The sequence below is a fragment of the Salmo salar genome, chromosome ssa06 (assembly GCF_905237065.1).
Source record: "Salmo salar chromosome ssa06, Ssal_v3.1, whole genome shotgun sequence".
In the NCBI taxonomy this organism is placed as follows: domain Eukaryota; kingdom Metazoa; phylum Chordata; class Actinopteri; order Salmoniformes; family Salmonidae; genus Salmo; species Salmo salar.
The window spans coordinates 91,694,583-91,709,334 of NC_059447.1; the positions used below are offsets into that span (position 1 = coordinate 91,694,583).

The 14,752-nt window shown below is 44.5% G+C and overlaps 1 protein-coding gene across 1 annotated transcript in view; it reads right to left on the bottom strand.

Moving 5' to 3' along the window:
• The window catches only part of pinx1 (PIN2 (TERF1) interacting telomerase inhibitor 1), a 58,305-nt gene that overhangs the window by 23,350 nt on the left and 20,203 nt on the right, over nucleotides 1-14,752 (bottom strand). Inside the window, exon 6 of the mRNA XM_045721185.1 lies at nucleotides 10,711-10,799. Coding sequence (XP_045577141.1) covers nucleotides 10,711-10,799 — 89 coding nt within the window. The remainder of the gene's footprint in view (nucleotides 1-10,710; nucleotides 10,800-14,752) is intronic.

Below are 14,752 nucleotides of genomic sequence, written 5' to 3' on the forward strand. Positions count from 1 at the left end.
GGTAATTTATACATGGAAATAGGGCTGAGAGTGACTGGTAGCAGGAATATAGAAATACTAATGGTAATTTATACATGGAAATAGGGCTGAGAGTGACTGGTAGCAGGAATATAGAAATACTAATGGTAATTTATACAGTTGAAGTCGGAAGTTTACATACACTTAGGTTGGAGTCATTAAAACTCGTTTTTCAACCACTCTATAAATGTATTGTTAAGAAACTATAGTTTTGGCAAGTCGGTTAGGACATCTACTTTGTGCACGACACAAGTACTTTTTCCAACAAATTGTTTACAGACAGATTATTTCACTTATAATTCACTGTATCACAATTCCAGTGGGTCAGAAGTTTACATACACTATGTTGACTGTGCCTTTAAACAGCTTGGACAATTCCAGAAAATGATGTCATGGCTTTAGAAGCTTCTGATTGGCTAATTGACATCATTTGAGTCAATTGGAGGTGTACCTGTGGATGTATTTCAAGGCCTACCTTCGAACTCAGTGCCTCTTTGCAAGACCTCAGAAAAAATTTTGGAAACCTCCACAAGTCTGGTTCATCCTTGGGAGCAATTTCCAAACGCCTGAAGGTACCACGTTCATCTGTACAAACAATAGTACGCAAGTATAAACACCATGGGACCATGCAGCCGTCATACCGCTCAGGAAGGAGACACGTTCTGTCTCCTAGAGATGAACGTGCTTTGGTGTGAAAAGTGCAAATCAATCCCAGAACAACAGCAAAGGACACACAGGTACAAAGTATCTATATCCACAGTAAAACGAGTCCTATATCGACATAACCTGAAAGGCCGCTTCAGCAAGGAAGAAGCCTCTGCTCCAAAACCGCCATTAAAAAGCCAGACTACGGTTTGCAACTGCACATGGGGACAAAGATTGTACTTTTTGAAGAAATGTCCTCTGGTCTGATGAAACAAAAATAGAACTGTTTGGCCATAATGACCATCGTTATGTTTGGAGTAAAAAGGGGGAGGCTTGCAAGCTGAAGAACACCATCCCAAACGTGAAGTACGGAGGTGGCAGCATCATGTTGTGGGGTGCTTTGCTGCAGGAGGGACTGGTGCACTTCACAAAATAGATAGCATCATGAGGAAAGATAATTATGTGGATATATTGAAGCAACATCTCACGACATCAGTCAGGAAGTTAAAGCTTGATCGCAAATGGGTCTTCCAAATGGACAATGACCCCAAGCATGCTTCCAAAGTTGAGGCAAAATGGCTGTGAGAGCAACGAGGCCTACAAACCTGACTCAGTTACACCAGCTCTGACAGGAGGAATGGGCCAAAATTCACCCAACTTACTGTGGGAAGCTTGTGGAAGGCTACCCGAAACATTTGACCCAAGTTATACAATTTAAAGGCAATGCTCCCAAATACTAATTGAGTGTATGTAAACTTCTGACCCACTGGGAATGTGATGAAAGAAATAAAAGCTGAAATAAATAATTCTCTCTATTATTCTGACATTTCACATTCTTCAAATAAAGTGGGGATCCTAACTGACCTAAGACAGGGAATTTTTACTAGGATTAAATGTCAGGAATTGTGAAAAACTGAGTTTAAATGTATTTGGCTAAGGTGTATGTAAAATTCCGACTTCAACTGTACATGGAAACAGGGCTGATAGTGACTGGTAGCAGGAATATAGAAATACATAAAGTAATATATTAAAAACCGTCCTACCTCACTTCTACCAACACGTCTCCTGGCCACTAGGGGGAGCTAGAACTCTAGACCACTTTTATTCGACCCACAGAAACACATACAAGCCCCTCCCTCCTCCTCCCTTCAGCAAATCTGACCATGACTCCATTTTCATGCTTCCTGTTTTCAAACCTAAAGCTCAAACAAGAAGTACCAGTGATGTACTCAATACAGAAGTAGTCGGACAAAGCAAACGCGAGGTTACACGTCTGTTTTTGTTAGTACAGACTGGGATATTTCCCGGGATTCATCCCATAACGGCATTCATCAATAAGTGCATAGACGATGTCGTCCCCACAGTGACTATAAGAACGTATCCCAACCAAAAACCATGGATTACAGGCAATATCCGCGCTGGGCTAAAAGCTAGCACTACGGCTTACAAGGAACGGTACTAGGGCTGACCCCAATTAGTCGACTGGTCAATTGTTTGGACACACCTACTCATTCAAAGGGTTTTCTATATATATATATATATATTTTTTTTTACTATTTTCTACTTTGTACCCTGCCTTCATGTACATATCTACCTCAAATACCTTATTATTATCTATCCTGATGCCTAGTCACTTTACCCTGCCTTCATGTACATATCTAGCTGAAATACCTCGGTAGCAGGATAAATACAGTAATAGAAATAATCAATAGAGAGCAGTGTAGGTGTGAGGGGGTGTGTGGTATCAGTAATGAGTATGAGTGAGGGTTTATGTGAGTGCGAGTGAGGGTTTATGTGAGTGCCAGTGAGGGTTTATGTGAGTGAGGGTTTATGTGTGTGCGAGTGAGGGTTTATGTAAGTGACAGTGAAGGGTATGTGAGTGACAGTGAGGGTTTTTGTGAGTGACAATGAGGGTTTATGTGAGTGCGAGTGAGGGTTTATGTGAGTGAGGGTTTATGTGAGTGCGAGTGAGGGTTTATGTGAGTGCGAGTGAGGGTTTATGTGAGTGCGAGTGAGGGTTTATGTGAGTGAGGGTTTATGTGAGTGACAGTGAGGGTTTATGTGAGTGAGGGTTTATGTGAGTGACACTGAGGGTTTATGTGAGTGACAGTGAGGGTTTATGTGAGTGACAGTTTATGTGAGTGACAGTGAGGGTTTATGTGAGTGACAGTGAGGGTTTATGTGAGTGAGAGTTTATGTGAGTGAGGGTTTATGTGAGTGACCGTGAGGGTTTATGTGAGTGACCGTGAGGGTTTATGTGAGTGACCGTGAGGGTTTATGTGAGTGACAGTGGAGGTGTGTATCTGACTGGGTAGAGATTTGTGGATAAGGCAGAGTCAGGTAGACAGTGTGTATAGTCTGTGGGAGAGGGAGAGCAGCCAGGGGGATAGAAGCAGTGCAGGAGCCTGTTGGTCTGTGGGAGAGCAGCCAGGGGGATAGAAGCTGTGCAGGAGCCTGTTGGTCTGTGGGAGAGGGAGAGCAGCCAGGGGGATAGAAGCAGTGCAGGAGCCTGTTGGTCTGTGGGAGAGCAGCCAGGGGGATAGAAGCAGTGCAGGAGCCTGTTGGTCTGTGGGAGAGGGAGCAGCCAGGGGGATAGAAGCTGTACAGGAGCCTGTTGGTCTGTGGGAGAGCAGCCAGGGGGATAGAAGCAGTGCAGGAGCCTGTTGGTCTGTGGGAGAGGAGAGCAGCCAGGGGGATAGAAGCAGTGCAGGAGCCTGTTGGTCTGTGGGAGAGCAGCCAGGGGGATAGAAGCAGTGCAGGAGCCTGTTGGTCTGTGGGAGAGGGAGAGCAGCCAGGGGGATAGAAGCAGTGCAGGAGCCTGTTGGTCTGTGGGAGAGCAGCCAGGGGGATAGAAGCAGTGCAGGAGCCTGTTGGTCTGTGGGAGAGCAGCCAGGGGGATAGAAGCAGTGCAGGAGCCTGTTGGTCTGTGGGAGAGCAGCCAGGGGGATAGAAGCTGTACAGGAGCCTGTTGGTCTGTGGGAGAGCAGCCAGGGGGATAGAAGCAGTACAGGAGCCTGTTGGTCTGTGGGAGAGCAGCCAGGGGGATAGAAGCTGTACAGGAGCCTGTTGGTCTGTGGGAGAGCAGCCAGGGGGATAGAAGCAGTGCAGGAGCCTGTTGGTCTGTGGGAGAGCAGCCAGGGGGATAGAAGCTGTACAGGAGCCTGTTGGTCTGTGGGAGAGCAGCCAGGGGGATAGAAGCTGTACAGGAGCCTGTTGGTCTGAGCCTAGATGCACCAGTTCCATGTTCTGTTAGTGAAGAACAGCTGGATCGGTGTGTTTAGCCCTCATTGGCTGTGTTAGTAATTTGTTACGTAATTGAGACGAAAATGAACGATGAAAAAAAAATATAAAAAAATGTCTTGCCCAATGCATTGTAGTTTCTGTTTGGGTTAGTAAAGCAGGCGGTGCTTGTGGTGTGGACTGCATTGTTTAGCAGTCAGTGTGTGTGTGTGTGTGTGTGTGTGTGTGTTTTGGGCACAGTGTTGTGTTTGTTGTGAAGGCTAGGAGCTCTAATTTGCTCTCAGATTGCAACTAATTGCATGAAACAAAAAAAGGACAGTCTCTCAGAGTGTGTCCATTGACAGGGCCCTCCGAGAACAACAGCCTGTCAAGTGACCCCCCCCCCCCCCCACCACCACCACCAGCTCTCTCGGCTGCACCCACCAAACTGAGCCAACTCTCTGACGCATACAGATTAGCCCCGAGGTAAAAGGGAGAAAGAGAAAGCGCCCGTCTCTTGGTTACTGGTCTAAAATGCAATGCAAAGTGGGTGAGGTAATTACAGACACGGAGATGCAGCTAACAGCCTAACGACGATCATCGAGATCCCATTGGCCGGTTACACACACACACACACACACACACACACCTAAACCACTGGCTCTTTGATCTAATAAATCACAGAGGGTAATGTAAACACTGGGGAGTATTTTTGTTTGTAATAAAGCCCTTTTGTGGGGGGGAAAAACTCATCCCGACTTGCTGGGCCTGGCTCCCCAGTGTCTGCGCTTATGCCCTCCCAGGCCCACCCATGGCTGTGCCCCTGCCCAGCCATGTGAAATCCATAGATTAGGGCCAAATGAATTTATTTCAATTGACTGATTTCCTTATATGAACTGGAACTCAGTGAAATCTTTTAAAATTGTTGCGTTACATACAGTACCAGTCAAAGGTTGACACACCTACTCATTCCAGGATTTCATTTTATTTTTTCTACATTGTAGAATAATAGTGGACATGAAAACTATGAAATAACGCATATGGAATCATGTAGTAACCAATTAATACTTTAATTTTCCCATAAGGCACTAGAAGTGTATTTTGAATTTTGTTCCAGCAATACAGTGCATTGAAACTAAAAGCAGATTTACCTAGCTCTGTGGAGACCCTCGGAGCATCAAGAGTTAACCAATCCTGACAACGGGTTAGTCAACTCAGGTGTCCCACCCTGACAACGGGTTAGTCAACTCAGGTGTCCCACCCTGACAACGGGTTAGTCAACTCAGGTGTCCCACCCTGACAACGGGTTAGTCAACTCAGGTGTCCCACCCTGACAACGGGTTAGGTAACTCAGGTGTCCCACCCTGACAACGGGTTAGTCAACTCAGGTGTCCCACCCTGACAACGGGTTAGTCAACTCAGGTGTCCCACCCTGACAACGGGTTAGTCAACTCAGGTGTCCCACCCTGACAACGGGTTAGTCAACTCAGGTGTCCCACCCTGACAACGGGTTAGTCAACTCAGGTGTCCCACCCTGACAACGGGTTAGTCAACTCAGGTGTCCCACCCTGACAACGGGTTAGTCAACTCAGGTGTCCCACCCTGACAACGGGTTAGTCAACTCAGGTGTCCCACCCTGACAACGGGTTAGTCAACTCAGGTGTCCCACCCTGACAACGGGTTAGTCAACTCAGGTGTCCCACCCTGACAACGGGTTAGTCAACTCAGGTGTCTGTACTTTAACAGCCAAGGTTCCATTCTAAATTCAAATCTTCTGGACTGGTCTGACTGCGCTCTGTGTTTTGATATGAAATCCACATCACCCACTAACTAACTTATCATTTTTGTTGCAGGTTTTGAGCTAGTAAATGTATAAATATTTATCTTTAAAATGTAAATGACATAGCCAATGAATATATAGCACCATTTTGGATTTCACCCCCCATAATCGAATGGTTTTGACCGTTTAGAAGTTAACGGAGTGAGGTTGTCTCCCCCCCCCGTAGTGGTTTGACCCAATCTTCCAGAGGACACGATCATATTTCTCACCAAAAAAAACAGATTAATGGCAAAAGAAGCAAACACCATACGCTGTATAGGCCTAACTGAAGGAAACGTGGAGGGGTGTGGGCAGATGGAGGGAGGTAGTATGCACCGGTTTTCCTGTCCTCCCACGCCAGGCCGATGAGGGATGGGCAGGCGACCCCCTTCTCCACTCATCAGGGACAGACAGCTGGGTCGAGCGGCTCTGATCCATACACCACGGCTATGGCCAGATTTATTATCAGGACAGGACAATGAGGCCACAGTCACATAATTAACCAACCTACCCAATACTGGCCAGACATTATTGGAAAATGGCCAGTACAGCTGGCTTCTTATTAATTTAATTTTTTTTAAGAACTAAATTTCTGTCAGGCAAATTGGGGGAATTAGATGGATCTCAGGTTTATTCTGACAATGTAGTTTTAAGTACAACCTTACAGTACTGTATCTTATGAACCTAGTGTGCCACACACACACATATCACAGCTCCCATTAACACGTTGGCCACATTATGATGGCCTGCGGGTCGCCTGGCCTGCGCGTCGCCTGGCCTGCGCGTCGCCTGGCCTGCGCGTCGCCTGGCCTGCGCGTCGCCTGGCCTGCGCGTCGCCTGGCCTGCGCGTCGCCTGGCCTGCGTCTACACAGGAAAAACTGTCTAGGCTTGGCTGACATTACCATAGTATCGGATATCTAAGATGCTATGTCTCAGTGTCGGGTGATCTAGACCATAATAGCCGAGGTCTATTTTATAATCGCAGACACTCCAGTGTCTAATTACTTTAAGCCAAATGTTTTCTTCTTCTCTCCATCTGATATGAATAGGACTTCAGTTTTTATGCATCCTGCCTTTCTCCCGTCGCAATACTTCATGATCAAACAATGCATTTATCCAATGGAGATCTCCAAAAGTTTGTATTTGTTAACTTCTTTGGGGACGGGGGGTAGTATTGAATAGCTTTGATGAATAAGGTGCCCAGAGTAAACTGCCTGCTACTCAGGCCCAGAAGCTAGAATGCGCATTTAATGTTAAAATAATGTCTGTGAGTATAACAGAACTCATATGGCAGGCAAAAACCTGAGAAAAATCCAACCAGGAAATGGGAAATCTGAGGTTTGTAGTTTTTTTTTTTTAAGCGATTGCCTATCCAATATACTGTGTCTATGGGGTCAGATTGCACTTCCTAAGGCTTCCACTAGATGTCAACAGTCTTTAGAACGTTGTTTCATGCTTCTACTGTGAAAGGGGAGAGAATAAGAGCTGCTTGAACTAGGGGTCTGGCTGAAAGCCTTGAGTTGTTTATCGTGCGCGGCCGTGAGCACGAGCTCCGTTCCCTTTCCTTTCTAAAGACAAAAGAATTGTCCGGTTGGAATATTATTGAAGATTTATGATAAAAACATCCTAAAGATTGATTATATACATTGTTTGACATGTTTCGACGAACTATAATGGAACTTTTTTGACTTTTCGTCTGGACTTTGTGAGCGTGCCTTGTGCATTTGGATTACTGGACTAAACGCGCGAACAAAAAGGAGGTATTTGGACATAAAGATGAACTTTATCGAACAAAACAAACATTTATTGTCTAACATGGAGTCCTGGGAGTGCCATCAGATGAAGATCATCAAAGGTAAGTGATTCATTTTAATGCTATTTCTGACTTTTGTGACACATCTCCTTGGTTGGAAAATGGCTGTATGGTTTTTGTGGCTAGGCGCTGACCTAACATAATCGCATGGTGTGCTTTCACCGTAAAGCCTTTTTGAAATCGGACACAGCGGTTGCATTAAGGAGAAGTTTATCTTTAATCGTACGTTAAACACTTGCATCTTTCATCAATGTTTATGATGAGTATTTCTGTCATTTGATGTGGCTCTCTGCATTTTCACCGGTGGTTTGTTTGAAACAATGCATTTCTGAACATAACGCGCATAATTTCAAATGAGGTTTTTGGACATAAAGATGAACTTTATCGAACAAAACACACATTTATTGTCTAACATGGAGTCCTGGGAGCGTCATCCGGTGAAGATCAAAGGTTAGTGATTCATCTTAACGCTATTTCTGTCTTTTGTGACACCTCTCCTTCTTTGGAAGCTAGCGTCCCCCATATCTCAGAGAGGCTAATGAATAACCTAAAAACACAATAGGCCTAAGGTAATAATGAGAGAAAGTGGTAGAACAAAACAATAGTAAGATAGATTTTACAGTTCTAGTTATAAAAAGATGTGATGCCTGCCTCCCTCCTTGTCATTGCAAACAAAAAACGGCCAAAATAGCATGGTATATCCATGTTTTACGGGTAGTTAATCACGATAGGACAAAGGTTAGCATAGCCTAGTGCAGGCATACATGTGGACCATGGTCTATAAGGAGGAGGACTGGACTCGGCAGTCCCCACCACCTATACACTGATGGTAGTAGAGGGTAGGGTCCACACTGCTTTCTAGTCCATATCATCTCTCAGACAAGGTAGGACCAGGGGACCCTCACCACATGCTCTCTATTCTGGATAAACTTACCGAAAACCCTTCGCCTACCCTCCCGTGAATACTACCTCCCCTACCACCCAGTCCCTCCCCGACACACACAAAATGTCTGCCATAGAATGAAACAAGCTAGGTCTCATCCCCCATGACCCCGTCTTGATTCCATAACACAGGAAAAACAAACAGCGCCATCTAATCATCACTCCTTAATGAATACCATTAAGGAGTTTGATGTTACGGCTGATACATTCCCCATCTATCATCTCTATCCTGAATCAATACTGGTGCTGAACAACACAGCTGCACAGAGACCAAAACAGGGTAACCTCAGCCATACATCCATACAGCCATGTAGCCATACGGCCATGTGGCCATACGGCCATGTAGCCATACGGCCATACAGCCATGTAGCCATACGGCCATGTGGCCATGTAGCCATACATCCATGTGGCCATACATCCATGTAGCCATACATCCATGTAGCCATGTGGCCATACATCCATACATCCATGTAGACATACATCCATGTAGCCATACAGCCATGTAGCCATACATCCAAACGGCCATACATCCATACATCCATACATCCATGTAGCCATACATCCATACATCCATGTGGCCATACATCCATACAGCCATGTAGCCATACATCCATACGGCCATACATCCATGTGGCCATACATCCATACATCCATGTGGCCATACATCCATACATCCATGTGGCCATACATCCATGTAGCTGTCTGAAGGAAGAACGAACACGTCCGCATACCTTGGCAGCATTCCTGAACTTAGATTGGCTGCCAAAAAAAAAAAAAAAAAAAACCCACTAGATGTCGGACTGATGGAAATCAGAAATAACTGAAGGCCGTCTGCATTGCAAGTCACTTTGTTAGCCTAACGAATCATGTCAATCCTCCATAAAAACCTCCTGGCTATAGGGCCATCTACAGGTTAAAGCCACAGTTATAACCTCCTGAATGCAAAATTAAAGTCATTTCCCCAACGGTTAAAAATTAGAGGATTGCCAGATTTTCTGCTTATTCCCTCCTAATTGTGGCTTCCCTGTAGCTCAGTTGGTAGAGCATGGTGTTTGCAACGCCAGGGTTGTGGGTTCGATTCCCACGGGGGGGGACCAGTACGAAAAAATAAAAAAATAAAGTAAATATAGAAAATGTATGAAATGAAATGTATGCATTCACTACTGTAAGTCGCTCTGGATAAGAGCGTCTGCTAAATGTACTAAAATGTAAAATGTAAAAATTTATATCTTCTAACTGTGATTTCTGGAAAACTTCTGTTAAAGTTAGCAGTTTAAAAAAAATAAAATAAATGTGAAGTGGGGCATCTTTGTATAACCTGAGGTTGACTGAGTGACCACTTTCCAAAGTAGAGGGGAGAAAACACCAACTTTCAGGGCTTTAGATTTTTCTTTATGGGGTGTTTCATGCATGGCATTTCTGCAAACCTTAGACCACTGGCAAACTGACCAAGCTGATGGAACAAGCGAGAGAGAAAAAAGAAAGCAAGAGAGAGAGAGGTAAAGAGAGATATTTGGATATAGATTTTTTTTGGGGTGTAGTTACACAGCAAGAGTTACCCAGTTTGGTTAGAGACGTTTCTGTAGCGCTCATGTGAATGCAGAGTTTGAAAAAACTAAATGGCCACTGGATTGATGCAAATCCTTCTGATATCATCCTGCCAGGTAGACCAGAGGATACTTTATAGTGAACATTTCATTCAGGTTTTAATCAATCCTCTCTCTCTCTCTCTACTAGAAGACAGTTCTCATTAACATCATAGCTAACGGCGACACAAAATGGAGAGACGCCCGCGCACGCACGCACGCACACGCACACACACACACACACACACACGTTTCAGAAAGTTGGTGGTAAATTTTATATCACTAATGCATTTTTGTCATGTCTTATGATTACCTCGAGCAAATGTCAAAAAAAAAAAAAAAAGTTCAATACATTTCTGAATTCTGTTTTAATGTCTGGATTCAGTGATTCCACGTCTACGTTCTCCATAACGCAGATTTTATAGGGCCCTAATTAGCGCACTACATAGTGAATAAGGTTTCATTTAGGACGGCCCTCCAGCGACCTGGCCTTGGCTCTGGGAGGGGTCACGGGACGGGGGTCACGGGACGAGACGGTGGTGGTGTTGCCAGTGAGTTGTAGGGTTAGCTGTAGATAAGGGCTGCTTAGGGTTTCAGTCACAACGATGTATCTGTATTGCAGATGGCTTTATAACAACATGACTTATTGGGACTATATAGGGTCTTACCTCTTCCTGGTCCTCGGCCACGCGCTTCGTCCCCCTCTTCCCAAAGATACAGGCCAGGTCTGTCTGGCTGCGGCTGGACAGGTCCTTCCCTAGAAGGAGAAAGTTAGGGTCAGATACAGAGAGAGAGGAGAGGTGTCTATAAGGCTGAGGTATTACATTAGACAGAGAGGAGAGGTGTTTTATAAGGCTGAGGTATTACATTAGACAGAGAGGAGAGGCTGAGGTATTACATTAGACAGAGAGGAGGTGTTTTATAAGGCTGAGGTATTACATTAGACAGAGAGAGGAGAGGTGTTTATAAGGCTGAGGTATTACATTAGACAGAGAGAGGAGAGGTGTTTATAAGGCTGAGGTATTACATTAGACAGAGAGGAGAGGCTGAGGTATTACATTAGACAGAGAGGAGAGGCTGAGGTATTACATTAGACAGAGAGAGGAGAGGTGTCTATAAGGCTGAGGTACTACATTAGACAGAGAGGAGAGGCTGAGGTATTACATTAGAGAGAGGAGGGGTGTCTATAAGGCTGAGGTATTACATTAGACAGAGAGAGAGGTGTTTAAGGCTGAGGTATTACATTAGACAGAGAGGAGAGGCTGAGGTATTACATTAGAGAGAGGAGGGGTGTCTATAAGGCTGAGGTATTACATTAGACAGAGAGGAGAGGTGTTTTATAAGGCTGAGGTATTACATTAGACAGAGAGGAGAGGCATTACATTAGACAGAGAGGAGGTGTTTTATAAGGCTGAGGTATTACATTAGACAGAGAGAGGAGAGGTGTTTATAAGGCTGAGGTATTACATTAGACAGAGAGAGGAGAGGCTGAGGTATTACATTAGACAGAGAGAGAAGAGGTGTCTATAAGGCTGAGGTATTACATTAGACAGAGAGGAGAGGCTGAGGTATTACATTAGACAGAGAGGAGAGGTGTTTTATAAGGCTGAGGTATTACATTAGACAGAGAGGAGAGGTTAGGCTGAGGTATTACATTAGACAGAGAGAGGAGAGGTGTCTATAAGGCTGAGGTATTACATTAGACAGAGAGGAGAGGTTTTATAAGGCTGAGGTATTACATTAGACAGAGAGGAGAGGCTGAGGTATTACATTAGACAGAGAGGAGAGGTGTCTATAAGGCTGAGGTATTACATTAGACAGAGAGGAGAGGCTGAGGTATTACATTAGACAGAGAGGAGGTGTTTTATAAGGCTGAGGTATTACATTAGACAGAGAGAGGAGAGGTGTCTATAAGGCTGAGGTATTACATTAGACAGAGAGAGGAGAGGTGTTTTATAAGGCTGAGGTATTACATTAGACAGAGAGGAGAGGCTGAGGTATTACATTAGACAGAGAGAGGAGAGGTGTCTATAAGGCTGAGGTATTACATTAGACAGAGAGAGGAGAGGTGTTTATAAGGCTGAGGTATTACATTAGACAGAGAGAGGAGAGGTGTTTATAAGGCTGAGGTATTACATTAGACAGAGAGAGGAGAGGCTGAGGTATTACATTAGACAGAGAGAGAAGAGGTGTCTATAAGGCTGAGGTATTACATTAGACAGAGAGAGGAGAAGCTGAGGTATTACATTAGACAGAGAGAGGAGAGGTGTTTTATAAGGCTGAGGTATTACATTAGACAGAGAGAGGAGAGGCTGAGGTATTACATTAGACAGAGAGAGGAGAGGTGTCTATAAGGCTGAGGTATTACATTAGAGAGGAGAGGTTGAGGTATTACATTAGAGAGAGGAGAGGTGTTTATACGGCTGAGGTATTACATTAGACAGAGAGAGGAGAGGTGTTTATAAGGCTGAGGTATTACATTAGACAGAAAGAGGAGAGGTGTTAATAAGGCTAAGGTATTACATTAGACAGAGAGAGGAGAGGCTGAGGTATTACATTAGACAGAGAGAGAAGAGGTGTCTATAAGGCTGAGGTATTACATTAGACAGAGAGAGGAGAAGCTGAGGTATTACATTAGACAGAGAGAGGAGAGGTGTTTTATAAGGCTGAGGTATTACATTAGACAGAGAGAGGAGAGGCTGAGGTATTACATTAGACAGAGAGAGGAGAGGTGTCTATAAGGCTGAGGTATTACATTAGAGAGGAGAGGTTGAGGTATTACATTAGACAGAGAGAAGAGAGGCTGAGGTATTACATTAGACAGAGAGGAGAGGTGTCTATAAGGCTGAGGTATTACATTAGACAGAGAGAGGAGAGGTGTTTATAAGGCTGAGGTATTACATTAGAGAGAGAGGAGAGGTGTTTATACGGCTGAGGTATTACATTAGACAGAGAGAGGAGAGGTGTTTATAAGGCTGAGGTATTACATTAGAGAGAGGAGGGGTGTTTATAAGGCTGAGGTATTACATTAGACAGAGAGAGGAGAGGTGTTTTATAAGGCTGAGGTATTACATTAGACAGAGAGGAGAGGCTGAGGTATTACATTAGACAGAGAGAGGAGAGGCTGAGGTATTACATTAGACAGAGAGAGGAGAGGTGTCTATAAGGCTGAGGTATTACATTAGACAGAGAGGAGAGGTGTCTATAAGGCTGAGGTATTACATTAGACAGAGAGGAGAGGCATTACATTAGAGAGAGGAGAGGTGTTTATAAGGCTGAGGTATTACATTAGACAGAGAGGTGTTTTATAAGGCTGAGGTATTACATTAGACAGAGAGGAGGTGTTTTATAAGGCTGAGGTATTACATTAGACAGAGAGAGGAGAGGTGCTTATAAGGCTGAGGTATTACATTAGAGAGAGAGGAGAGGTGTCTATAAGGCTGAGGTATTACATTAGAGAGGATAGATGTTTTATAAGGCTGAGGTATTACATTAGACAGAGAGAGGAGAGGCTGAGGTATTACATTAGACAGAGAGGATAGATGTTTTATTAGGCTGAGGTATTACATTAGACAGAGAGAGGAGAGGTGTTTTATAAGGCTGAGGTATTACATTAGACAGAGAGAGGAGAGGCTGAGGTATTACATTAGACAGAGAGAGGAGAGGCTGAGGTATTACATTAGAGAGAGGAGAGGTGTTTTATAAGGCTGAGGTATTACATTAGACAGAGAGAGGAGAGGTGTCTATAAGGCTGAGGTATTACATTAGAGAGAGAGAGGAGAGGCTGAGGTATTACATTAGACAGAGAGAGGTGAGGTGTCTATAAGGCTGAGGTATTACATTAGACAGAGAGGTGAGGTGTCTATAAGGCTGAGGTATTACATTAGAGAGAGAGGAGAGGCTGAGGTATTACATTAGACAGAGAGAGGTTGTGTTTTATACATTTCATATGCATACACGTCTACCAGGGCAATTATTCTAGATATTTTGTCTGACTCCATCCCCCCCCACCCCCCGAAGTGTCTTGTTTTGCTAAGGCGTTTGAGAAAAACACAAGTCAAATATAGACGTTGCAGGCTGCACTCTCGCTGATACCGTCAGGTCCTTTCCTGTTGTCAGGAAAACACTCACGACATTCCTCCCCCTTTACCTCACCTGGCTTGGGAGCACCGTCTGTCGTCACTCAGTGCCTACTTCCTGTTTTCTCTCGTCTAGGCCTCCAATCCGACACCCTATTTCCCTATATAGTGCACATAACCCATAGGGATCTTGTCAAAAACAAGTGCGCTAACGTAGAGTATAGTGTGCCATTTTCAACGTAGCCACTCTTACGTCAATCAGAAGCTACTTCCTATTTTCAGTTTGGTCCATCTGGCATGTCCATTTGCAGCCCCCTGTCCCCCTTACATGACCCTACCTGATAACACCAGGCCCTAATCTGTCCAGCAGGCCCTGAATGCTCCCAAATGGACACCCTAACCTCTATATAGTGCACTATAGAGTCAAAAGTAGTGCACTGTGTAGGGATTAGGCTACCATTTGGAATATAAACCCATTACTTCTGTTGTGCTCCTAATATAGCCGTGAGTGAAAGGCCGTGCTCCTGATAGATGAAGCAGGGAGATGGATAGGGACGGATTGGGGATGTGCACTATACAGGATGAATATGGGGGTCAGATTGGGATTGGGGATGTGCACTATACAGGATGA